The sequence below is a fragment of the Silurus aristotelis genome (genome assembly GCF_946808225.1).
Source record: "Silurus aristotelis genome assembly, chromosome: 24".
NCBI classification, from domain to species: Eukaryota; Metazoa; Chordata; class Actinopteri; order Siluriformes; family Siluridae; genus Silurus; species Silurus aristotelis.
In genome coordinates this window covers 19,830,654-19,852,812 of record NC_139597.1, presented here as the reverse complement: position 1 = coordinate 19,852,812, position 22,159 = coordinate 19,830,654, and the positions used below count along the sequence as shown (strand labels likewise).

The window sequence follows — 22,159 nt, the reverse complement described above, 5'->3', positions numbered from 1 at the left end:
AAACTGCCTGCTGCGAATGTGCTTTTTAGATTCGGCAATAAACAAAACACGGGTCCATAACAGTAATTTATTCTGTATTTATTTTATAACTTTTATTGTGAAATGTAAACGTGCACATGACCGGAAGTGCGTGTTGTTGGGGGGGCTTTATTTATTTATCCGGAGACCAACTCTGAGAACGTTTAGCTGAACTCGTTGATTTACTTCCGGTTTACAGGTGTATGTGTCGGTCACGTGACGAGTGTGTAAATAAGCACATGTTTAGTGGTGTAAAGAAATAAACGGTAAGAAGCGCGAAGGCTTTTATCTCTGAACACAGCGTGAGCTGCTAATGCTAAAGCTAATGGTAGCGCAGTGTTGTTAGTGATGAGGTTCAGCTCAGGCACAGTTCATGGGCTGTGGGTTCTTCTGTACAGGATCAGGATCAGGGTAAGTCAGATACACACCTCCGATCGGACCTCTATCTGATGTACTGCAGGGCAGAGCGGGTCGTTGTGGAGCGGAGCGGGTCCTCAGCAGGGTTTCAGCTCCGATCTGATCAGACACTCGGGAGAAATATCCACTCCTGAGAGATTGACATCTGCACGCGCTGCTGCTGCTCTGTGACCCGCTAGTAAAAGTGAATGTGCTGTAGATTATACTGAGGTGTGAAATAATCTCAGGGTTATGATTTAATCCTGACAGAGAAACTCGTGCTTCATTAGATCCTCAGTGCTCAGCTCTACACTTCTGTTCTTCTTCAGTGTGCAGTCAGAAGCTGCAGTGTGATTTTCTCACATCATCACTTCTGTGTTTCAGGTCACGGATCTTCTCGCAGCTGTTCATGTGAACATCATTACAGAACAAGTAGGTGGAATATCTGAGGGCAGAACGGTGTGTGTTTGAGGAGCAGGTTAGAACAGAGACTCCAGAGTGTAGTCAGTGTTTATGAGGTCCATCACCTGTGTTTTATCTCCGTCACTTTATCGTGTTAAAGAATGAGGAAAACTTCAGTTTTAAGTTACTTCCCCACAGATCAGTTTCAGGAACAGGGTTTGATCTCCTCCAAAAACTGTATCTTGATTTGTCTTGTAGAAGTGTTGATAAAGAGAAGAGGGTGTGGTTGATGAGGGGATCGACAGAAGCCACAGTTTTGGTGTTTGAGGTCTCAGCTGGAGATGTTTATAAGTGGAAATTATTTGTTCAATATTAAAGTTCTGCTGTAGGAGCAAGAGCGGCATATAAACGTTTACACGGAGATGTAGATGGATTGAGTGATGATGGTGTTTTGTTCTTCACATTAAAACACTGATATTTCAGGTGTATATTTTGTTTGATTTGTGTATATTGTGTGTGATGGTTTTTATTGTGTATTATTGTAAATTTGATCATTGAGCTGCTCTTTTATTTTTATATAACATTTGTTTGTTTTAATCTTATATTTGTGTTCATTGTTGATTTATCGCTGTATTTTTGCTTTAGTGGCATTTAGGAGAGGGAGGAGTATCCGAGACTTGTACGAGCAGCGTTTCCATCCAGACAGAGCCGTAAGGACCTTCACTATTCTCTTTTCTCACTTGTGCTATTTATTTTTTCAGCTTCTGCACTGAGCTGCAGGTATTTTCACTCGTCTCAGGGATCAGATGTTGATACTGTGTACAGGTAGTTTTTAGTGTCGCATTTTTGTGAAGATTCTGTAACAGTCATTGTATTTTATAACAAACATTTATGCCTGAATGGTGCCAATAATTCTGCATTGCACCGCATGTACTATATATAAAACATCTAAACATCATGATTAATATTAAGTTTATTTATAAATTTTAAATAAAAGGAGTTCACACACTTGATTTAATACAGTGTTAAACCTCTTTTGTTATATTTAATTAAAAATACACATCTTCCTTTTCTATTTTATTCCACTCTTCCTTACAAATCACATAATTTACTGTAAGAACCTGCTGAGGTGAGAACACTCCAGTGTCCACAGTCCATCTGCTCCAGGAACAGGCCTCTGTCACGTAACACCACACACACACGTCTGTCTATGAAGCTTTTCAGGCTCTGTGTTGTTGATGCACAACACTTAGGAAACACTGATTTTGAACCCATGCATGAGATCGATAGAAAACATAAGTCCCAGTGACGGAACACAGAAGGATGATGGAGAGAAACCCACAACACGGACCGATTCACTGAAGAAATCAGAAGCATGGGTGGTGTACATTTCATGTTTTGTGTAGCTGCACATCAGGCAGACACACAAACGTTACAAAAAGCATTTTCGTTCGAGATCAGTGAAAAATCCTAAATGGTTTAAGTTCTCACCTTATTTTAAATGTCATACAGAAGGACTTTACCCTCCTCTGTTCCAGGCTCCTTACCCAAGAGGAGGAGGAGAGAGGAGAAATTTTGGACGTCCTGATGATGAATACATCCGAAACTTCGACTGCGACTCTCCTCGCTTTTACCCGAACGGTGGTCCCAGAAACTACCACAATGAAGACAAAAAGGGTTACCATAGCGACAGCCACTACTCCGCCTCTAATGACTCCAGAGGAGGTCCAGCTAATCGAAGGGTGAGAGATGAAACCATGACATGCACAACCTCCTTCACTTCATGTAGGTCAGGATTTAAGCTTTCTCTTACACATTTAACAACCAGACCTTTGTGAATGTTATAGGGAGCTTTTTTCTTTTTCTTTTGATTTTACTTTTTAGTTGACAAGCACACCTCTACACACACACACACACACACACACACACACACACACACACGTACACACGTTTGTCTCTGCATGAGTCCCAGACAAGTGTGTGGTTCTCTTTATTTGTCTCTCTGGCTCCGCCCTCCATTCATAAACTGGCACTAAGCCATGCCCCTCTGCCACAAATGTATTTCTGCTGTGTAAAGCAAACATTCCGAGTTATGTTCCCATCCTTTTCATTTCTATCATGCTAATGCGTGTGTGTGTGTGTGTGTGTGTGTGTGTGTGTGTGTGTGTGTGTGTGTGTGTGTTTCACAACAGGATGGCTACTCTTATTACAGAGGACCCAAAGAGGATGGTCACTCTGGACACCAGGTGGATTTCAGGTACAGATCACACATTCTATAAGTAATTGTAGATGGTTGTTTAGTGGCAAAGAGTTTGGATGTCTGATCGGGAGGGTTGTGAGTTCAAATCTCAGGACCAACAAGCCCCGACAGACGGGATGCTGAGTTTTATAGACTGAGATGATATTAAGTCGTTCTGGATAAGGGAATCCAGTAACACACCATAAATGATTAGTTTTTTTGTGCTTAAATCAGAAACTCTGTTTATATTATTTAGCTTTACAGAAACTTGGCCTGGATGTAGGTTTAGATCACTGGGGTTTAAACCCCCCGAGATTACATGAGAAAAAGTAATCAGGCTGTGAAGGCAACCATTCACAAAGAGCAATTAGAAATCATTACTCATCCTTAAGCTGTATACAGTGAAGTCAAACAGTCTTAAAAATGTGTTGATTTGATCTTCAGCACAGGCATCAGAGTCATTTTTCACTGCAGAATGAATGAGATTTTCCTGGAGATTTTTCTGCAGTCCCAGCAAGACCTTCGGCAACCATCTTCCATCCATAGCAATCTCTCCATGTGTGTCCATCCTTAGCAGCATAAGATTCTCAGGTGAAGGAAACTCCAAGTCAGAGTGCAGACAGACTTTGGATCGAATGCATGTAATCCGACTGCAGACATTTATTTCTGCTACATGGCACATTTCCCTCGTCTTCATCAGGGTGGAAACAATATACTGACACAGATCAGCCATATCAGAGCGCTCTGCAGCTACACAGCTCCATACACAGCAAACTGTTTGTTCTGACCTTCTAGCAGAAGTGTTAAGGACACTACATAGTGTGATCATGGTGTAATTTGGGGAAAGATCTAAGACCTAAAGAAAACATACTGGCAAAACATTTGACTGAATAAACATGTTTTCAGTCTAGACTAGAACACTGAGACCATGTGCTGAAGATTGTTCCATAACTGTGGGGATTTAGAAGAGAGAAGCTCTGAGACAGATGTCTAGACCTCACAATGTGACTCTTATAAAAGACACTTACATCCTTAGACTTGCCCACTTTTCCTGCTTCCAACACATCAACTTCCAGAACAGCTACCCCTTTACAGGTGCGATGTTAATGACACGAACAACGTTCTTCACTTTGACCTCCTACTGGGTGTTGTGTCAGTATCTGTACACTCACCATCCATTTTATTAGAAACATTGGAACAGCTGCACATTAATGCAGTTCTTTAATCATTTAATAATTATGTAGCAGTGTGATGCAGAAACATCATCTTTATATCCAGATGTTTTTACACACAGCAGTAATAATCACTCTTTAATACGGTAAAGGGAAAAAAACAGAGGTTAACAAATGTGTAGGAAGGTTGTTGTTGGTAGCCTTCTGCATGTGTGATCATCCATAAGTTCCTCCTCTTACCTCTGTTCTCCAAATAATGTAAGTGCCACTGTAGCAAGCTTCATTACAGGCTTCCCTCTAAAACATTTTAAGCATTGGTTGTGCTCTTCTCTTTTTGTGCAGAATCTTTCCTTAGGATTCAGGATTTCCACCAGTTGTTAATTGCTGGACATCTGGCTGAACAGTGGCATGTTCTCAGAGAGCCTCCGAACAATACGTTGAGATCATCATCTGATCATGACCATGAGCAAAGTCAATTTACATGAAAATATAGCAGTCTTAGTGTTAAAATCTTCTCTACCCTGCTGCATTGGTCTCCTCTTGGCTGTGTTTAATGGTAGTTCAGTGGACAGTTGGGTTCAGTGCTGATCATAAAGCAGTGACGAATATCGTCTCGTCTCGTCTCCGTCTGTATTTTATTCACTGCCTGAACCTGCTTTAGGGATGTGTTGCACCTAAACAGCAAGCTTTTATAGTAAGATAAGACACATGTAATAAAGACATGAGCTGGTTTTTCAGCTGCCTGTAATGCCCGTATTTTGTTGCACTTTTTTATGCTCAAGAAATAAACAGGAAATGAAAACTTGGTTCACAGTAATAGATTTACAGCACAATGAAAATCTCTGTGGTATCTGTATCTCTGTTTCTGCTTCTTTAATCCACTTTAAATCAGAATTGGTGTTTAAATCAGCTTAGCAGTTTAATCATTGGTTTTTGTGTTTGTCAGATTCCAGAATGTGATTAAATCGGTTCTGAAGATGGGATGCTGCAGCACTGTGCATTGAAATGCCTTTTTTTAATATTCGAGTGAATTTTTGTTTAAAAGCAATGAAGAACATTTAGAAATGACAAATAGTTCAAAATCTATTGCTTCAATTCTGTGAGGAAATGAGTCAGGATACTGTTGTGTTTCTGTGTGTAGAGGAACTTCAGTCTGTGTTTATCTGCTGGTGAGCAGGTGATGGGAAAGAGGACCGATGTTCTCACCTGCAGGGTAATATTACATGGTGTGTCATCGTGCTGGATGTAGAAGTTACAAGATTGTGACCATAAAGACATGCACATGGTCAGCAGCAATACTTAAATAGTCTGTGGTCAGTTAGTGACTTGTATTAAGGGGTCTCGAGGGTGGCAAGAAAACATTCCATTATACCAACTCCATCAGTCTGGACGATACACACAAGGCAGGGTGGGTTCATGGCTTTATTCATGCATCGTCAGATCAGGTGTTGCATGACTGATTCCTCTCCCATGGACACCCAAGAGTTCAGTATGCTCTTCTGCTGTAGTCCATCTGCCTGAAGGTGTAATATTTTGTGCTTTATGAAATGCTTTTCCGCTCACCATGGTTGTAAAATGTGGTTATTTGTTGCTTTCCTTTGAATTTTTAACATCTGGCCTTTCTATTATCTCTGAGCTCTTTCATCTGCAAGGCTTTCTCCTCGCAGAACCTTCGCTCACTGGATGTTTCTTTGTATTGCACACATTCTCTGTCAACACTTGTGTAATAATTTCAGCAGATCTTCAGCTTTTGAAATAGTCAGACTAGCAAACAACAACCCTGCCACAGTGAGTTGCTGAAATCATATTTATTCTTGTGAAAGCAACACTAAGGTCTTATTTAGGCTTTAATTATTGTATTTTTTCATAATTATTACAAATTTTGTGCATTTTTGCCTTATCTTTTCATCTCACAGAGGCCGCAGTCGAGCTTCCTCTTCTCCCAATGCTCGTGTCCAGGGCTCGCACCCTGCTCCCAGATCCATGTCTGCACTGGGCTCCAACCCAGGAGATGACACCTTAATCCAGGCCATTATGAACTTGGATCGAGGGTATGCATGTGTAGTATTTCAAATAAATAATGTTATACTGTGTGTTTAGAGAAGATGTTGATTATCATGGATAAATCTGGGAAATATCTACTATCTGCAGTTTGGGTTTGCAGGAAAGTATTTGTCTTATCTCGCTAACGTAGTATTAATTAGTAGCAGAAAAAGGTATAAGGCACTGAGGTGAACCTACTCATTATTTGATTGAATATACACTTGAATACTGTGTGGAGAACCTCCTCGGCTCCTGGCATAGATTCTGTCAGGTTCTGGTAACATTCCTTTATGGCTTCATGTATAGATGATTGCATCACATGTTTTCTGCATTAGTCGGCTACACGTTTATGCTGCAGATCATCTTTTCTTTTACATCCCAAAGGTGATCTAGCGATTATCTTCACGGACCTTATTGTAATCTTTATGTGTGTGATTCGCCAAAGTGCGTCAAGAAACCATTCCCCACACAATTACACCATCAACCATCAGAATGGAGAAGAAAGTGTGTGAAATCTCTCATTTTGACTGGTATGAATGTTGGTGCAGGTTGAGCTTGGACTTCACACAAACCTGTTGATGAAAAATATAAGAGGATCCTTCACACGACTGAACCGAGCTGACAGAAAAGCTACGCTTTGCATTTCTACATTGAATTTTTAAGATAAGATAAACCTTTATTCGTCCCGAAGTGGGGAAATTTCTTTGGGTTATTTGCAACATAATTTTTTGATGTTGGTTAGAATGGAGCTGTTACTGGCAGTAGGTATCGTAGCAGGTGACAAACACTTTTTTGCTTTTAATAAATAAAGCATGTGCAGCTCGCTTGAGGTTCACTGATGTAGTAAGAATACTTACAGCTTTTCCAAATATTTAAAGGAACCATTAAACACGGTTTTGATCAAAAACAAAAAGCTGAGGCTGAGCTGGGGCTCGTAATCACCAACACTGGTCTGATGAATCTCCATTTCTGTTGAGGCACACTGATCATAAGTTCATCATCTAATGACTTTAATCCATGGACCAAACCTGCATTATGTCCACAGTCCAGGCTGGTGGAGGCGGTCGGTGTAATGGTATGAGGATGTTTGTTTTCTACATTGTATGCCTGTTTGTAGCTATCAATCATTTCAAGATTTTTTGCTGATCATGTGAATCCCTAAATGGCCACAATTTATCATCTTGTATTAAAGTCTACCTCCAGCATGATAATGCTAAAGTAAGCAAAAGCAAAGTTGTCTCAAGCTGGTTTCATGCAAAGGATGATGTGTTTTTCCTTGTCATCAGCTCTGAATCTAGTAAACCTTCTTGAAGATGTGGTGAAATGGAAATCAATCTTAATGCTTTTGCAGTAGGTTTTAGGTTGTTCTCCCTCTGTACTGTGAAGCTCTGTTTTCCTTTTTCCTCCTCAGTGTTCTCATCTGAATACTGATATATTCAATTTATGTATTAACTTCTTACTACATACACATCTCTATTTCTCTATGAATTTATGATTGTGTGTAACAGTAAACTGGTCTGATCTTTATAGGTGGATACTTATGGCAGTGTGTGTAATCATATGAGAAATTGTTGCTAAAACATTGTTTTAATATGGTTTTAGAAGGACACATTTTGGTGTTTGCTTCATAACAGCTGTAAAAGTGTTAATGTTCCTGTTAATTGTCCTTGTATAAAAAATTTTTTACCCCTGTATGTACGTTTCATTTCCACAGAGATGAGAGGGAAAGTCTGCGGCGTAAAGCGCCCTTTCCTCCAGTCCATGACTGCTCTCCTACTCGGCAGGACGTGTCTCCTTCCCACCACAGTCGCTCCGGATCCAGCATTAGCAGCCGAAGCTACTCTCCTGACCGGGGAAAGAGCCACACGTACCAGCCTCCACTGGGGAAAAGTAAACTGTCTCTCATCGCTCTTACACCTCACTGCAGACGTTTACTCTACACCTACCACACCTACATCACAAAAACACACCATGCACACACATGATTTACTTCTAGTTCTACCACTCCTTCCTGTCAATCCTGCACGTTCCTGTTTTGTAAAAAAAAATAAAAAATAAATGGACTAGATGTCATTTTGAGGCAAGATATTGGAAGCTGCAAAAAATTTTCCTATTTTTTAAACATACATAAACAATTGTCTTATCCACTCCTCTTCTCCTCCTCCTGAACTGTAAAGCAGAGAACCCAGTCCCAGATCGGCCTCTTTGACTTTCACTGTAGTTCCCATAATGCAATGGAAGTGAAACAGTAATAATAGTAGTATAGTCACAATCGAGCCTCAGCTTAAACTAACAACATAACATCACTGAATATTTATTGAGTTGTGATTAAGGACTTTTTGAAAATAAACAGCTGGTGTAAAAGATGGAGTTCTGTACCACCTGCCCCACATTCCCCACATTCCCCACATTCCCCTGTACATAAGCATTACTATTCTATATTAACAGTAAATAGAGGTGTGGGGTACAAACTCATCAAATAAAAACATTTATCGCCTTAAAACAAAACAGCTGATTAGTCACATTGTTTCCATTCTATTTGTCTTTTCACCCTGTAGACCGGGACCGGGCCCCGGGGCCCTCTGTCAGCGTGTCTCGAGACGGATCTCCACATAGTACCGTGTCAGCTTCTAAAGTAAGTAGCATCTTGTGATAATGATGAAAGTGTGTTTTTTTTTACCCTTTAATCCACTGAGGGTTTTTTTTATTTTTTTTATTTTTTATTTTGCTTTACAAACACACATTTAGAGGGGTTTAAAGTAAAACAACTCAAACATACTGATATCCTGAACTTTTACAAGTAAAAACAAAAACACCATTAAATAATGACCTAATTAAACTCTGTCTGAGTTTCAAGTGTAAATGGCTCCATGTTTCCTCCTAGCTGGAGGCTGGACAGCAGGACAGCCAGGAAACACGCTGGAGAGAAAAATCTAATGTTTTTCAATGAATACATGAGTTTGGGGTCGATGTCGGAGCGCTGCCTCACCAGTGCAGATTAACATTCCTAATTTAAACTGAGGAACAGTTTTAAATCGACCCTGCAGGTGAACACACCTCATCTTGGCACACTTCTCTCCATACAGATGTGTATCCGGTCAGGAGTTACAGCTGTTTGTGCTTCATCCTGCTAACACTGATTAGCAGTTGACGACATTTCACGTCACTTACATTTTGAACCACATTTAACCTAAAATGAATGATCAGCTTTGTCCTGCCAGTGAAACCCTCGGCCCTTCGGCCCCTCGGCTCTGTGTTTAAACAACCTTCTCCGTAAATCAGACATCCAATTAAGATTTTTCATATTTTGTCAACATATAAACACACACACACACACACACACACACACACACACACACACACTCAATACTCTTAACATTCACAACAAGAGGACTGTTGGATTCCAGATACACCCAGTTATTACAGTGGAACAATTCAGTGATGTTGCTTATTGTGATCCATGTTGTGAAGTGGAAAATGATCTTGCTGTATAGGAGGAAATGCCAGCGATAGAGCGCCAAGTAGATGAACCTCTGGCTCCTGCAGATGAAGCCATTACCATTGCAGATGACTTCCATGAACGCCGATCTCAAGCTATTGCAGCTAAAGCCCGGGAGATTGAGAAGGTTGGACTTCTTGTTTCATTGAACATGCATTTTATAGCATTTGAGTGGAGATAAAAGCAAGACAGGGTTTTCATTGGTCTTTATTTGTCCAGTGCAGGTCAGACTACAGTTTTAGATTCTGGACTTGCAAAAGTAACACACACTGCTGATCCATCACACACTGATCGTCAGAAGATCATAGATGTGTTGTGTATTTACTACACAATAATCAATGCTTAATGATTTTGATGTTCAGGTTTACCGCCAAGACTGTGAGACATTTGGGATGGTGGTAAAGATGCTTGTGGCCAAGGACCCAAGTCTGGAGAAGCACCTGCAGAGCCCTCTGAAAGAAAACCTCAGTGAGATTCGAGAACGATGTCTTGAGGACCTGCGGCACTTTATCTCTGAACTGGATGAGGTTGTACGCCAACCGGAACCTTCTGTCTGAGGTTCCAGCAACACATCTGGGAGAAAAAATTCATCATGCTCTGATTGCTCTTCTTTATACTTTATACTTTTATGTGTAATAGTTTATAGTGTAATAGTTTAGTAGATTAGATTGTGACCTCTCGTTAATATTGCAAAGAAATACTAATTGTATTGATACAGTGTTATTTCATAAAACTGGACTATTTTTTCAACCTAAACCCGTTTTTCTATCAGTCAGGTGTAAATATCACCAATGCAGGAGTCAGATTTGGTGTTTTCAACATTTTATTGGAGGTTTTTGTTCTTGGACATTTCCAATATATTGTTTCTCTTTATTTCGTTAAAATGACGTATTCTACACTATGACTGTTTTTTGTAAAACAGTTTCATGAAAATGCTTTTTTACTCTTTAAAAAACTCGGTTTAGAACACCTGATACACATCTGTCCATGTAATACTGAAATATAAAGAATGCATATTCTAAATAAATTGTGAAATGTAAACTCTGCCTGATGGCCTTGTGGTCTCTGTTTAGATTTAACCTTTTAACACAAATCTGCCTTAATAAATAAACACATCAGGAATGTTGAGGTTTCATAAGGAACTCGTGTTACTGTTACTAACTGCTGTTTATGGTCCTGCTAACAGTCTAATCATCTACATTGTGTGTAATTATAGTTACTGACTAAACTGATGAATCACCAGCAAACCTAAATCTGTTCTTTTATTTTATAATCAAACTAGGAGCCATGACCCTACACACAGCTGTGAGTTACACAAATATCTCCTTTTCTCTTTTTCTTTTTTTTTTTTTTTTTTCTTTCTTTCCTCATTTCCTTTACATTTGAACATTTGAAGGGGTAGAGGGTAGTGGTTAAGGGTAGGTGGCAGTGGGTAAGGGTAGAGGGCAGTGGGTAGGGGCAGTGGGTAGGGGTAGGGGCAGTGGGTAAGGGTAGGGGGCAGTGCGTAGGGGTAGAGGGCAGTGGGTAAGGGTAGGTAAGAATAGAGGGTAGAGGGCAGTGGGTAAGGGTAAGTAAGGGTAGGGGGTAGGGGCAGTGGGTAAGGGTAGGGGGCAGTGCGTAGGGGTAGAGGGCAGTGGGTAGGGGTAGGGGCAGTGGGTAAGGGTAGGTAAGAATAGAGGGTAGGGGCAGTGGGTAAGGGTAAGAATAGAGGGTAGGGGCAGTGGGTAAGGGTAAGAATAGAGGGTAGGCGGCAGTGGGTAAGGGTAGAGGGTAGGGGGCAGTGGGTAGGGGTAGGGGCAGTGGGTAAGGGTAGGGGGCAGTGCGTAGGGGTAGAGGGCAGTGGGTAGGGGTAGGGGCAGTGGGTAAGGGTAGGTAAGAATAGAGGGTAGGGGGCAGTGGGTAAGGGTAAGAATAGAGGGTAGGGGGCAGTGGGTAAGGGTAAGAAAGGATAGGGGCAGTGGGTAAGGGTAGGTAAGAATAGAGGGTAGAGGGCAGTGGGTAAGGGTAAGTAAGGGTAGGGGGTAGGGGTAGGGGCAGTGGGTAAGGGTAGGGGGCAGTGCGTAGGGGTAGAGGGCAGTGGGTAGGGGCAGTGGGTAAGGGTAGGTAAGAATAGAGGGTAGGGGGCAGTGGGTAAGGGTAAGAATAGAGGGTAGGGGGCAGTGGGTAAGGGTAGGGGGCAGTGGGTAGGGGTAGGGGCAGTGGGTAAGGGTAGGGGGCAGTGCGTAGGGGTAGAGGGCAGTGGGTAGGGGTAGGGGCAGTGGGTAAGGGTAGGTAAGAATAGAGGGTAGGGGGCAGTGGGTAAGGGTAAGAATAGAGGGTAGGGGGCAGTGGGTAAGGGTAAGAAAGGATAGGGGCAGTGGGTAAGGGTAGGGGGCAGTGGGTAAGGGTAGAGGGCAGTAAGTAATGGTAGGGGCAGTGGGTAAGGGTGGAGGGCAGTGGGTAAGGGTAGGGGGCACTGGGTAAGTGTAGGGGGCAGTGGGTAAGGGTAAAGACCCGATATAAATATAGGAGGGCATTGGGTAGGGGCGACTCACAGGTCAGAACATTACACTGCTGACTGAAGTGTATGCGAGTTGTAGAAACTTACCAGAAAGTGCAGTGAAATTTGGAGTCTAAACAGTGCATGTGACTTTAAGAACAGACGCCAAAAACAATCAGAAAACTAAATACTTTTGCCCGCCAGTGTAACATAAACCTTTATATATTGACCATCAAACATCTTACACATTTACGCTGCAGGTGTGAACTGCAGCTCTGCATGAGCGTGACTGAACATGCACTGTATGTTTTCTTGATTTTAAGCTAAAGGTATTTTATTTTATCAGGGTTGTGTGATTGGGTGTGCAGTGGTGTCTGGACACACTCAGGATAAGAGCTCAGTACTCAGGCTTTCAACCACACACATAACTCTACACCATAAAAGGAGCTGTGCCTCAGAGGTCTGTCAGAAGACATACACACACTTTTAAATCACTTCAGTTCTCATCCACCCCATTATTAATTACTTACAGCATTCATGTTTGCACGTTGGAATTTTCCATAACATGGGCCACAGATTGATGTATTTTTGAGAAACATCTACGAAGAACAAACTCAAGGTAAGTTCATACTCTGCTAAAATAAACGTTCATATAGTTACATTGCACTTTCCTATGGGCAGACAAAGCCACAAATCTGGTGCAGCAGCTTCAGGTCCTCAGTGAGTAGATCTTTCAGGCTGCAATACGTAAGCAATTTCTTCATGATGATGAGTAGAAGCAAATCAGTGAGTTAAAAAGCTTTTCAGAGAATAATGTGAGTTGAACACAGAGGGTAATATTGTGGTCATTACAGGAAATCACAGCATGGCTAATGCGATCATTTATTAACTCAAATCATGTTTTTTCCAGATGCACACCTCTGGAGCTGATGGTTTACAAAATATAAGGATATGTAACAAATCTGTCATGTTTATTTTGATTAAGTTTAATAATTCTCACTCATACATAGTTACATTTGTACTCATCCGTACTGTATCTCTTTCTGTAACTTACAACTCGAAAAATATATTTATTTAATATATTATTTTATTTAATGATTTTAAAATACTCTCTTTTTGTTTTGCTCTTTTATTTTAAGTTAGAACAAGCTACAGTTATTCCTTTTCCAGCTTTTCTCTATTCTCTCTCTGAACATTGCACCATCAGCCTGAGGAACATTGTTTTGTGTTCCACAGTTTTGAGTAATGTTTTTTCCACATCTCTAATAAGGTTTGATTCTTTTACTAAAGATTAAAACCCTAAAACCCTAAAACATCCTCTGTTATGATAAAAAGTAGACATGAACAGTTTGCATTTTCACCGCATGCCTCAGTAGAAAGGACATGACGTTGTACTCAGCCATATCTTCTGTCTGGAGAGAATGTGGTGTTTTGCATGTTCCTTGTAGCTTTTTGAATCTGCTGTTGTGGCCTTTTAAAACCGATTGTAATAACTCCCGTAGCTTGTTGCATCTCTGGGCATTATTTATCTCCCTACTGTTCAGGAGGAAAACAACTTACATTTTACACAAACAACTATATGGTTTTTTGTACTTAGGATGGAAAGATCACAGCTTTACTGACAAAGATTAATGAGTCGGTTCCTAAAAAAGCCATCACTTTTTCTTCCAAACGCCTTTTTTGATGAAGTTTTATCATTTGGCTCTTTTTAAAACATAAAATGAGGATGAGAATATGCTCAGTAAATGCATATTTTCTTCACTGTAATCTTATAATTCAGTAAATAAATGTATATATTAAATTCTACAGAATTTACAATTGATTATATGCTGATTTTACAGAGCACATGCCACTTAATCTCTGAATGTCACTAAATAAGTGAAGTTTTTGCTTCAGTCTTCCTCCAGCAACCATCCTGTATTTGACAAAACATGAAGGAACATGGTGAATGAATTAATTTAGAAAATATTTATGATTCTGAATACTGGTAGTGTATTAAAATAACTATAATATTTATATTTTACATTTTTATAATATTATTGTTTAGTTAATTATTTATCTATGGATTAAATATGAGCAACATTAATACTAAACTTTAAATCTTGTAATATTTAATTTTACTAATTTTTTGCTCTTAAAAAATTATACAGCTTTTAATGGATATACTTTAATGCTTTAATAAAAGTTGAAAGATCTGAAAACTCCTGAAAACTTTTTAAGCTTTATTATAGTGTGAACATGTTAGAATAAAAAGACTGCGGTAAAACCGGTGATTTTGAGTAGTTCCACAGAGATATTTCCAAAAACAAATGTAGATTTTATTACAGTTTATTTGCAGTTGTCAGATTTTAATACCATTATAAATGAATGACGGAGATCCGCTGTGGCGACCCCTAATGGGAGCAGCCGAAAGAGGAAGAAGAAGATAAATGAATGACGAGTTAACAGGGTGTAACGAAAAGTGTCATTTGTTTCCATTCAAGTTTTTATTTGTACACAACAACTTCTACGCCTAATACTGTCACGTGCCGCATCAGAACATGACTGCGTTATTAGCGCGATTCTGTCGCCATCTGCAGGTGAAAGAGTACAACTACAGGGCTTGTTGCTAAAGCTCTGACTGTGATGTCATTTTCATGCAGTTTTTTTTTATCAATAACCATTTTTACAAAGCAGCTTTACATAAATATGACATTTAACTCACAATATACTATTATTAAATTATATATTTATCTATATAGTTGATTCAACACATCAATAGTGGCAAACCACAAATTATTGCCCCATCAAGCATTAAGGAAAACATCGCAATGACATGAAAACACGGTAGAAATCACTTTGTATCTTACAGTAAATGTATAGCAACACCCTGGCAACCAGCTGTAGTACTATAGCAACTACCTAGCAACCACTTACCATGGCAACCAACTTGCAGCACCCATTTGGAATTCTATATCAATTACATAGCAACACCTTAGCAACCACATAAAAACCCCAATTAACCACCATCATAACAACCATTTAGCAAGACCTAAATAACCACCTGAAACACCAAAGTAATTACCTCGCAACACCATAACAACTACCTTGTACTAAATAACAACCACACTGAATACTTTATCAGGCACCTGGTAACACCGTAACAACTGCCTGCATGACCCCAGCAACACCATAACAACTGCCTGCATTACCCCAGCAACACCGTAACAACTGCCTGCATGACCTCAGCAACACCGTAACAACTGCCTGCATGACCTCAGCAACACCGTAACAACTGCCTGCATGACCTCAGCAACACCGTAACAACTGCCTGCATGACCTCAGCAACACCGTAACAACTGCCTGCATGACCTCAGCAACACCGTAACAACTGCCTGCATGACCCCAGCAACACCGTAACAACTGCCTGCATGACCCCAGCAACACCGTAACAACTGCCTGCTTGACCCCAGCAACACCGTAACAACTGCCTGCATGACCCCAGCAACACCGTAACAACTGCCTGCATGACCCCAGCAACACCGTAACAACTGCCTGCATGACCCCAGCAACACCGTAACAACTGTTTTGAAGGCTGTTTATATTGTAAATACAACATAAGTGGGAGTTTGTGAACAGGACACAAAATCTTTTCAGGAATAAAGTTTCTTTTTGTAGTTCAGTTGACACTGTATTTTTCCTTAATAAGCGATTAGATGATAAATCTGAGGTGCGGTTATTGAGTTGATCGTCTGTTTTAAATGAAACATGGGAATTCTTTGGAGATTTTCCTGTACATTGTTAATTTTAGTTCTAGTTACATAAAGAGTTACTGTTTTACCATAGCAACCAAAATAAATATAGTATAAGTATTTTTGGTAAGAAGAATAAAAGAGCTTCTCATTCAGATGTGTAACTGTATTGAACGGTGATGTTTTTCTAAAAACAACACTTAAAAAATAATTGTCCTTTTTCCAAAATAACGCTCAGAGTCTCCTATAATGCCTGAGTAGGTTGGAGAATACATGCTGATAGTTTGGAGACCAGTCCTCTATACAGAATCTCACCAGAGCTTTCAGACTTTGAGGTCCATGCAGGTGGACTTCCCTCTTGAGTTCACAGCACAGGTTCGTTTCAGAAGACTTTGATTGTGTGGTCAATGTTGTGGATCATTGTTCTGCTGGAAGATTCAGTCATGGCCTATATTAAGGTTCTTGGCAGAGGCATGCAGATGTTTATTTAATGTCTATTGATGTTTAAGTGGTAAAAAAATATCCAAGTCTTTTGGAAGAACTACAACTTTAAAGGTTTATTAGCCACAGATGTTTTTAAACTTGGGCATGATGTACTTTTCCATATTTTTATATCCAAACCTCTCTGTGTGCACAAAACCCACCTGTGGAATTTACAGCAAAAAGTCTGATTTTCTTTTTTTTCTGTCCAGAGAACCTGAACCCATTTGAAGTTCTGGTAGTGTCTGAGTTTTTGTTTAAGATTAGACTACAGGCATTTTTCATCTCATTATTGCCCTAATGGTGGACATGGGCATTCTTAATACTTTTACTATTTTCTTATTGCCACTCCTCATTTTGTGAAGCTGCACATCACAGACGTATTCACGCTGATCCACACCGTCTCCTGTACGCTGTAGATTGATTGTCATGGCTCCAGTAGTTTTGCCTGATTTGAGACAGACATGATGTGATGAGTAAAGCTCATTCAGATCATTTATTTTTACACGGTTTTTGTGAACAGTTAATTTCTGCTCTGATCCAGAGACTGATCCAGTCATGTTCAGCAATGTGGAGCAAATGACCCATTAAAAACTCATTTATTTTATATTTCAATTTGGTTCTTTTTCCACCAAACCACCTATTTGAAGCCAATGAGGGAATTTCGAACTAAACAGCATATGAGATTCTTCCTCCTCCCACCACAGGTGTTAACAGCCATGATGTCAGCTCAAACCAGAAGACCATTAAACTCTGACCTCATGCACCAACAACCTCAGCACTGCTGCTCACTGCTCACCAAACAGACAGTAGTACATGCAGAAATCCCACATCAGCAGTTTGGGGAATATTCAAGTAGCCATTAACCGAGACACAGTAAAAGTCACTGGTATAAATGATCCCCATTCGGATGTAAGAATGAACTGAAACTCTCCACCTGCATTTCTATGATTTTATATAAATGTGCTGATGTGCAGTGATACTGGATACTGGTATTTTCACAGCTGTTACTGGAAAAAATCAGGTGCACATTACAGTGGCTGCTAGAAATATGTGAGGAGCATTGAAGCCGTACAGTACATTGTTGTAAGGTGTTTCTGTGCAGGTTCTTCCCTTGTCTGATTTCCTCTTGGTTCTTTGGTTTCCCTCCCAGTTCCAAAAACACCTGTATGTATGCGGATTGTAGAAGATACATTTCCCCTGGATGTGAATGTGTGTGTGGGTGTGAGTGTGTGAATGTGATGAACTGAAGACTGAATCTGAACTGCTTCGGTTCCCAGCACAGACCCGTGGCTGAAGAAGTGTTTACTGGGTGAATTTGGGAATATTTAAATTCAGAAATTTCCCATTTTATTTATTTATTTCCCTTTTGGCAGATCCTCCTTTACCCTATTAATATCCCCTTTCCACTTTCCCATGACCAGGCCGAACCCCCTGCTGTCTAAACAACCTCTCTGTTTGCTTATGGGGTCTGCGTACCATCAGAGATGTTTGATAAATGTTTGATAAAAAAAGTTTAATATATTTTAAGAAAATTGCTCTAGTTTGTTAATACTAGTATCACTAGTAACACTACTACTACTACTACTACTACTAATAATAATAATAATAATAGTGGGGTTTTTGTACCCCACCCACGAGCTGGCATGTCTGGAAATTGTGAACTATTTATTCTGTTCTGTAGCAGAAGAACATCTGGAAGCAGTCAGTGAAGTCTGCAGAGGAGGAGTGGGAGAGAAGGAGGGAACTGGTCTCTCACTCCCCAGACAAGCATCACTGCACGTTTTGCCAGAAGGGCCATGGGCGACTGCGGTCGTGTCTTCCTCTTCCTCTTCCTCGGAACAGAGCAAGGACGAATCTCAGAGACCTAATTTTCATTGCGGCGCGCGCGCACAGTGTCTCCGTCTGATTTGGGATCAGTACCGATGGGAATGGATCTCAGCAGCTCTGTTCTGTTAACCCGATAAACGCGAATCTTTGGCCTGGAATGCATCACATTTTTTCACTCCACTTTGACGGTCGCTCGTTTTTATGCTGCGTCCAGTTTTAAAGACATTCGAGGGAAACAGAAGGATATTACGATTATTATTGGCGCAAGTGGAGCTCGTGCCGTGTTTGTTCTCATCAGGGCCCGGATGTTGTAAGGATGCACGGGTTCGTTTTCTTCCCGCTTTTTAACTCCATGATGGGGATCAGGTAATATTCCCTCAGCCCTCAGCAGGGCAGCGCGAGCGGCTGCGTCCTTCCTTCTTCTGATTTTCATTTTCTTCGCGGGTTCGGGGATGTTTTCCTTCCGCCCCGCTTTTTATTTCGCTCCTTTCATCTTATTGATACACGAGCTGAGCTGCGTCTATGATCACTGGGAATGAAACATGTTTCTCCCAGAGGAAACCCTGGAAAACCATCAAGGTAACGTGGGATATTTTTTTTCAACTGCGAGCTGTGTGTGTGTGTGTGTGTGTGTGTGCGCGCCATATGGAGGGCTTGTTAGGGAGGAGACATGATTCTCAGGACCGTCTCATCTCTGTGAAGTCCATAAATTCACTATGTCCATATTTGGGTCTCATATGCGTCGCGTGCTAATTTTAGATCGATCACTTTCAAATTCTCCTCAACTGCGACAGAGGATCAGATAGGAACCCTGAGATCCAGTTTCAGCACCATCATCACACCAAGAAGCACATTTAGGTCCAGCTAGAGTTATGACCTGTGGATTGGATTTGGGTCTGATCACTACAGCGTGCACACACATCTGGTCTGATTATCAGAGTAGGACCTCAGACTCAGCTCAGTTCCTCATGAAGCTGGTAGTGGAGCTGAGAATGAGGTCAGTGCTGCTACCATCACACCGACACACATATCACAAAATCACACGCACCTCACACACCATCATATACACACTTCATATATACATCATATACATACTACACACACACACACACACACACACACACACACACACACACACACACACACACACCATCATATACACACTTCATATATACATCATATACATACTACACACACACACACACACACACACACACACACACACACACACACCATCATATACACACTTCATATATACATCATATACATACTACACACACACACCCACACACACACACACACCATCATATACACACTTCATAAATACATCATATACATACTACACACACACACACACACCATCATATACACACTTCATATATACATCATATACATACTACACACACACACCCACACACACACACACACCATCATATACACACTTCATATATACATCATATACATACTACACACACACACCCACACACACACACACACACCATCATATACACACTTCATATATACATCATATACATACTACACACACACACACACCATCATATACACACTTCATATATACATCATATACATACTACACACACACACCCACACACACACACACACACCATCATATACACACTTCATATATACATCATATACATACTACACACACACACCCACACACACACACACACACCATCATATACACACTTCATATATACATCATATACATACTACACACACACACCCACACACACACACACACCATCATATACACACTTCATATATACATCATATACATACTACACACACACACACACCCACACACACACACACACACACCATCATATACACACTTCATATATACATCATATACATACTTCACACACACACACACACACACACACACACACACACACACACACACACACACCATCATATACACACTTCATATATACATCATATACATACTTCACACACACTCACACACACACACACACACACACACACACACACACACACACACACACACACACACACACACACACACACACACACCATCATATACACACTTCATATATACATCATATACATCCTTCACACACACACACACACACACACACACACACACACACACACCATCATATACATACTACACACACACACACACACACACACACACACACACACACACACACACACACACACACCATCATATACACACTTCATATATACATCATATACATACTACACACACACACACACACACACACACACACACACACACACACCATCATATACACACTTCATATATACATCATATACATACTACACACACACACCCACACACACACACACACCATCATATACACACTTCATAAATACATCATATACATACTACACACACACACACACACCATCATATACACACTTCATATATACATCATATACATACTACACACACACACCCACACACACACACACACCATCATATACACACTTCATATATACATCATATACATACTACACACACCCACACACACACACACACACCATCATATACACACTTCATATATACATCATATACATACTACACACACACACACACCATCATATACACACTTCATATATACATCATATACATACTACACACACACACCCACACACACACACACACCATCATATACACACTTCATATATACATCATATACATACTACACACACACACCCACACACACACACCATCATATACACACTTCATATATACATCATATACATACTACACACACACACCCACACACACACACACACCATCATATACACACTTCATATATACATCATATACAAACTACACACACACACACCCACACACACACACACACACCATCATATACACACTTCATATATACATCATATACATACTTCACACACACACACACACACACACACACACACACACACACACACACACACACACCATCATATACACACTTCATATATACATCATATACATACTTCACACACACTCACACACACACACACACACACACACACACACACACACACACACACACACACACACACACACACACACCATCATATACACACTTCATATATACATCATATACATCCTTCACACACACACACACACACACACACCATCATATACATACTACACACACACACACCCACACACACACACACACACCATCATATACACACTTCATATATACATCATATACATACTACACACACACACACACCCACACACACACACACACACACCATCATATACACACTTCATATATACATCATATACATACTTCACACACACACACACACACACACACACACACACACACACACACACACACACCATCATATACACACTTCATATATACATCATATACATACTTCACACACACTCACACACACACACACACACACACACACACACACACACACACACACACACACACACACACACACCATCATATACACACTTCATATATACATCATATACATCCTTCACACACACACACACACACACACACACACACACACACACCATCATATACATACTACACACACACACACACACACACACACACACACACACACACACACACACACACACACACACACACACCATCATATACACACTTCATATATACATCATATACATACTACACACACACACACACACACACACACACACACACACACACACCATCATATACACACTTCATATATACATCATATACATACTACACACACACACCCACACACACACACACACCATCATATACACACTTCATAAATACATCATATACATACTACACACACACACACACACCATCATATACACAC

The 22,159-nt window shown here is 40.5% G+C and overlaps 1 protein-coding gene, 1 long non-coding RNA gene and 1 pseudogene across 5 annotated transcripts in view; all 3 read left to right on the top strand.

The window, feature by feature from the left end:
* The first annotated feature begins 119 nt into the window (after positions 1-119).
* On the top strand, positions 120-10,815 carry pphln1 (periphilin 1). 3 transcript variants are annotated; one of them, XM_083527904.1, is made up of 11 exons: positions 149-284; positions 423-645; positions 799-846; positions 1,462-1,526; positions 2,355-2,558; positions 3,009-3,073; positions 6,144-6,278; positions 7,985-8,160; positions 8,829-8,905; positions 9,765-9,896; positions 10,132-10,815. In XM_083527904.1, coding segments are annotated over exons 3-11 (1,050 nt in total). In that variant the 5' UTR covers positions 149-284; positions 423-645; positions 799-845; the 3' UTR covers positions 10,327-10,815. The 3 variants fall into 3 exon arrangements, with proteins under 3 accessions (XP_083384029.1, XP_083384031.1, XP_083384030.1); XM_083527903.1 differs by lacking the exon at positions 423-645 and having other exon boundaries at positions 120-284; XM_083527905.1 differs by lacking the exons at positions 423-645; positions 6,144-6,278 and having other exon boundaries at positions 122-284.
* Positions 3,085-5,150, top strand: LOC310718852. The gene is made up of 2 exons (XR_014531297.1): positions 3,085-4,217; positions 4,570-5,150. It is a non-coding gene; the product is annotated as an uncharacterized lncRNA (long non-coding RNA).
* Positions 10,816-12,692: 1,877 nt separating the features above from the next.
* The window catches only part of LOC310719325 (voltage-dependent L-type calcium channel subunit alpha-1C pseudogene), a 46,429-nt pseudogene continuing 36,962 nt past the window's right edge, over positions 12,693-22,159 (top strand). The window contains exons 1-2 of the transcript XR_014538273.1: positions 12,693-12,867; positions 18,147-18,868. The product of XR_014538273.1 is annotated as a voltage-dependent L-type calcium channel subunit alpha-1C pseudogene (transcript). The remainder of the gene's footprint in view (positions 12,868-18,146; positions 18,869-22,159) is intronic.

Excerpts from the sequence above, each read along its gene's own strand:
- pphln1 (XM_083527903.1), top strand. Across the intron at positions 6,279-7,984 it reads ATTATGAACTTGGATCGAGG|AGATGAGAGGGAAAGTCTGC; the intron begins GTATGCATGTGT and ends TCATTTCCACAG. Across the intron at positions 9,897-10,131 it reads AAGCCCGGGAGATTGAGAAG|GTTTACCGCCAAGACTGTGA; the intron begins GTTGGACTTCTT and ends TTTGATGTTCAG.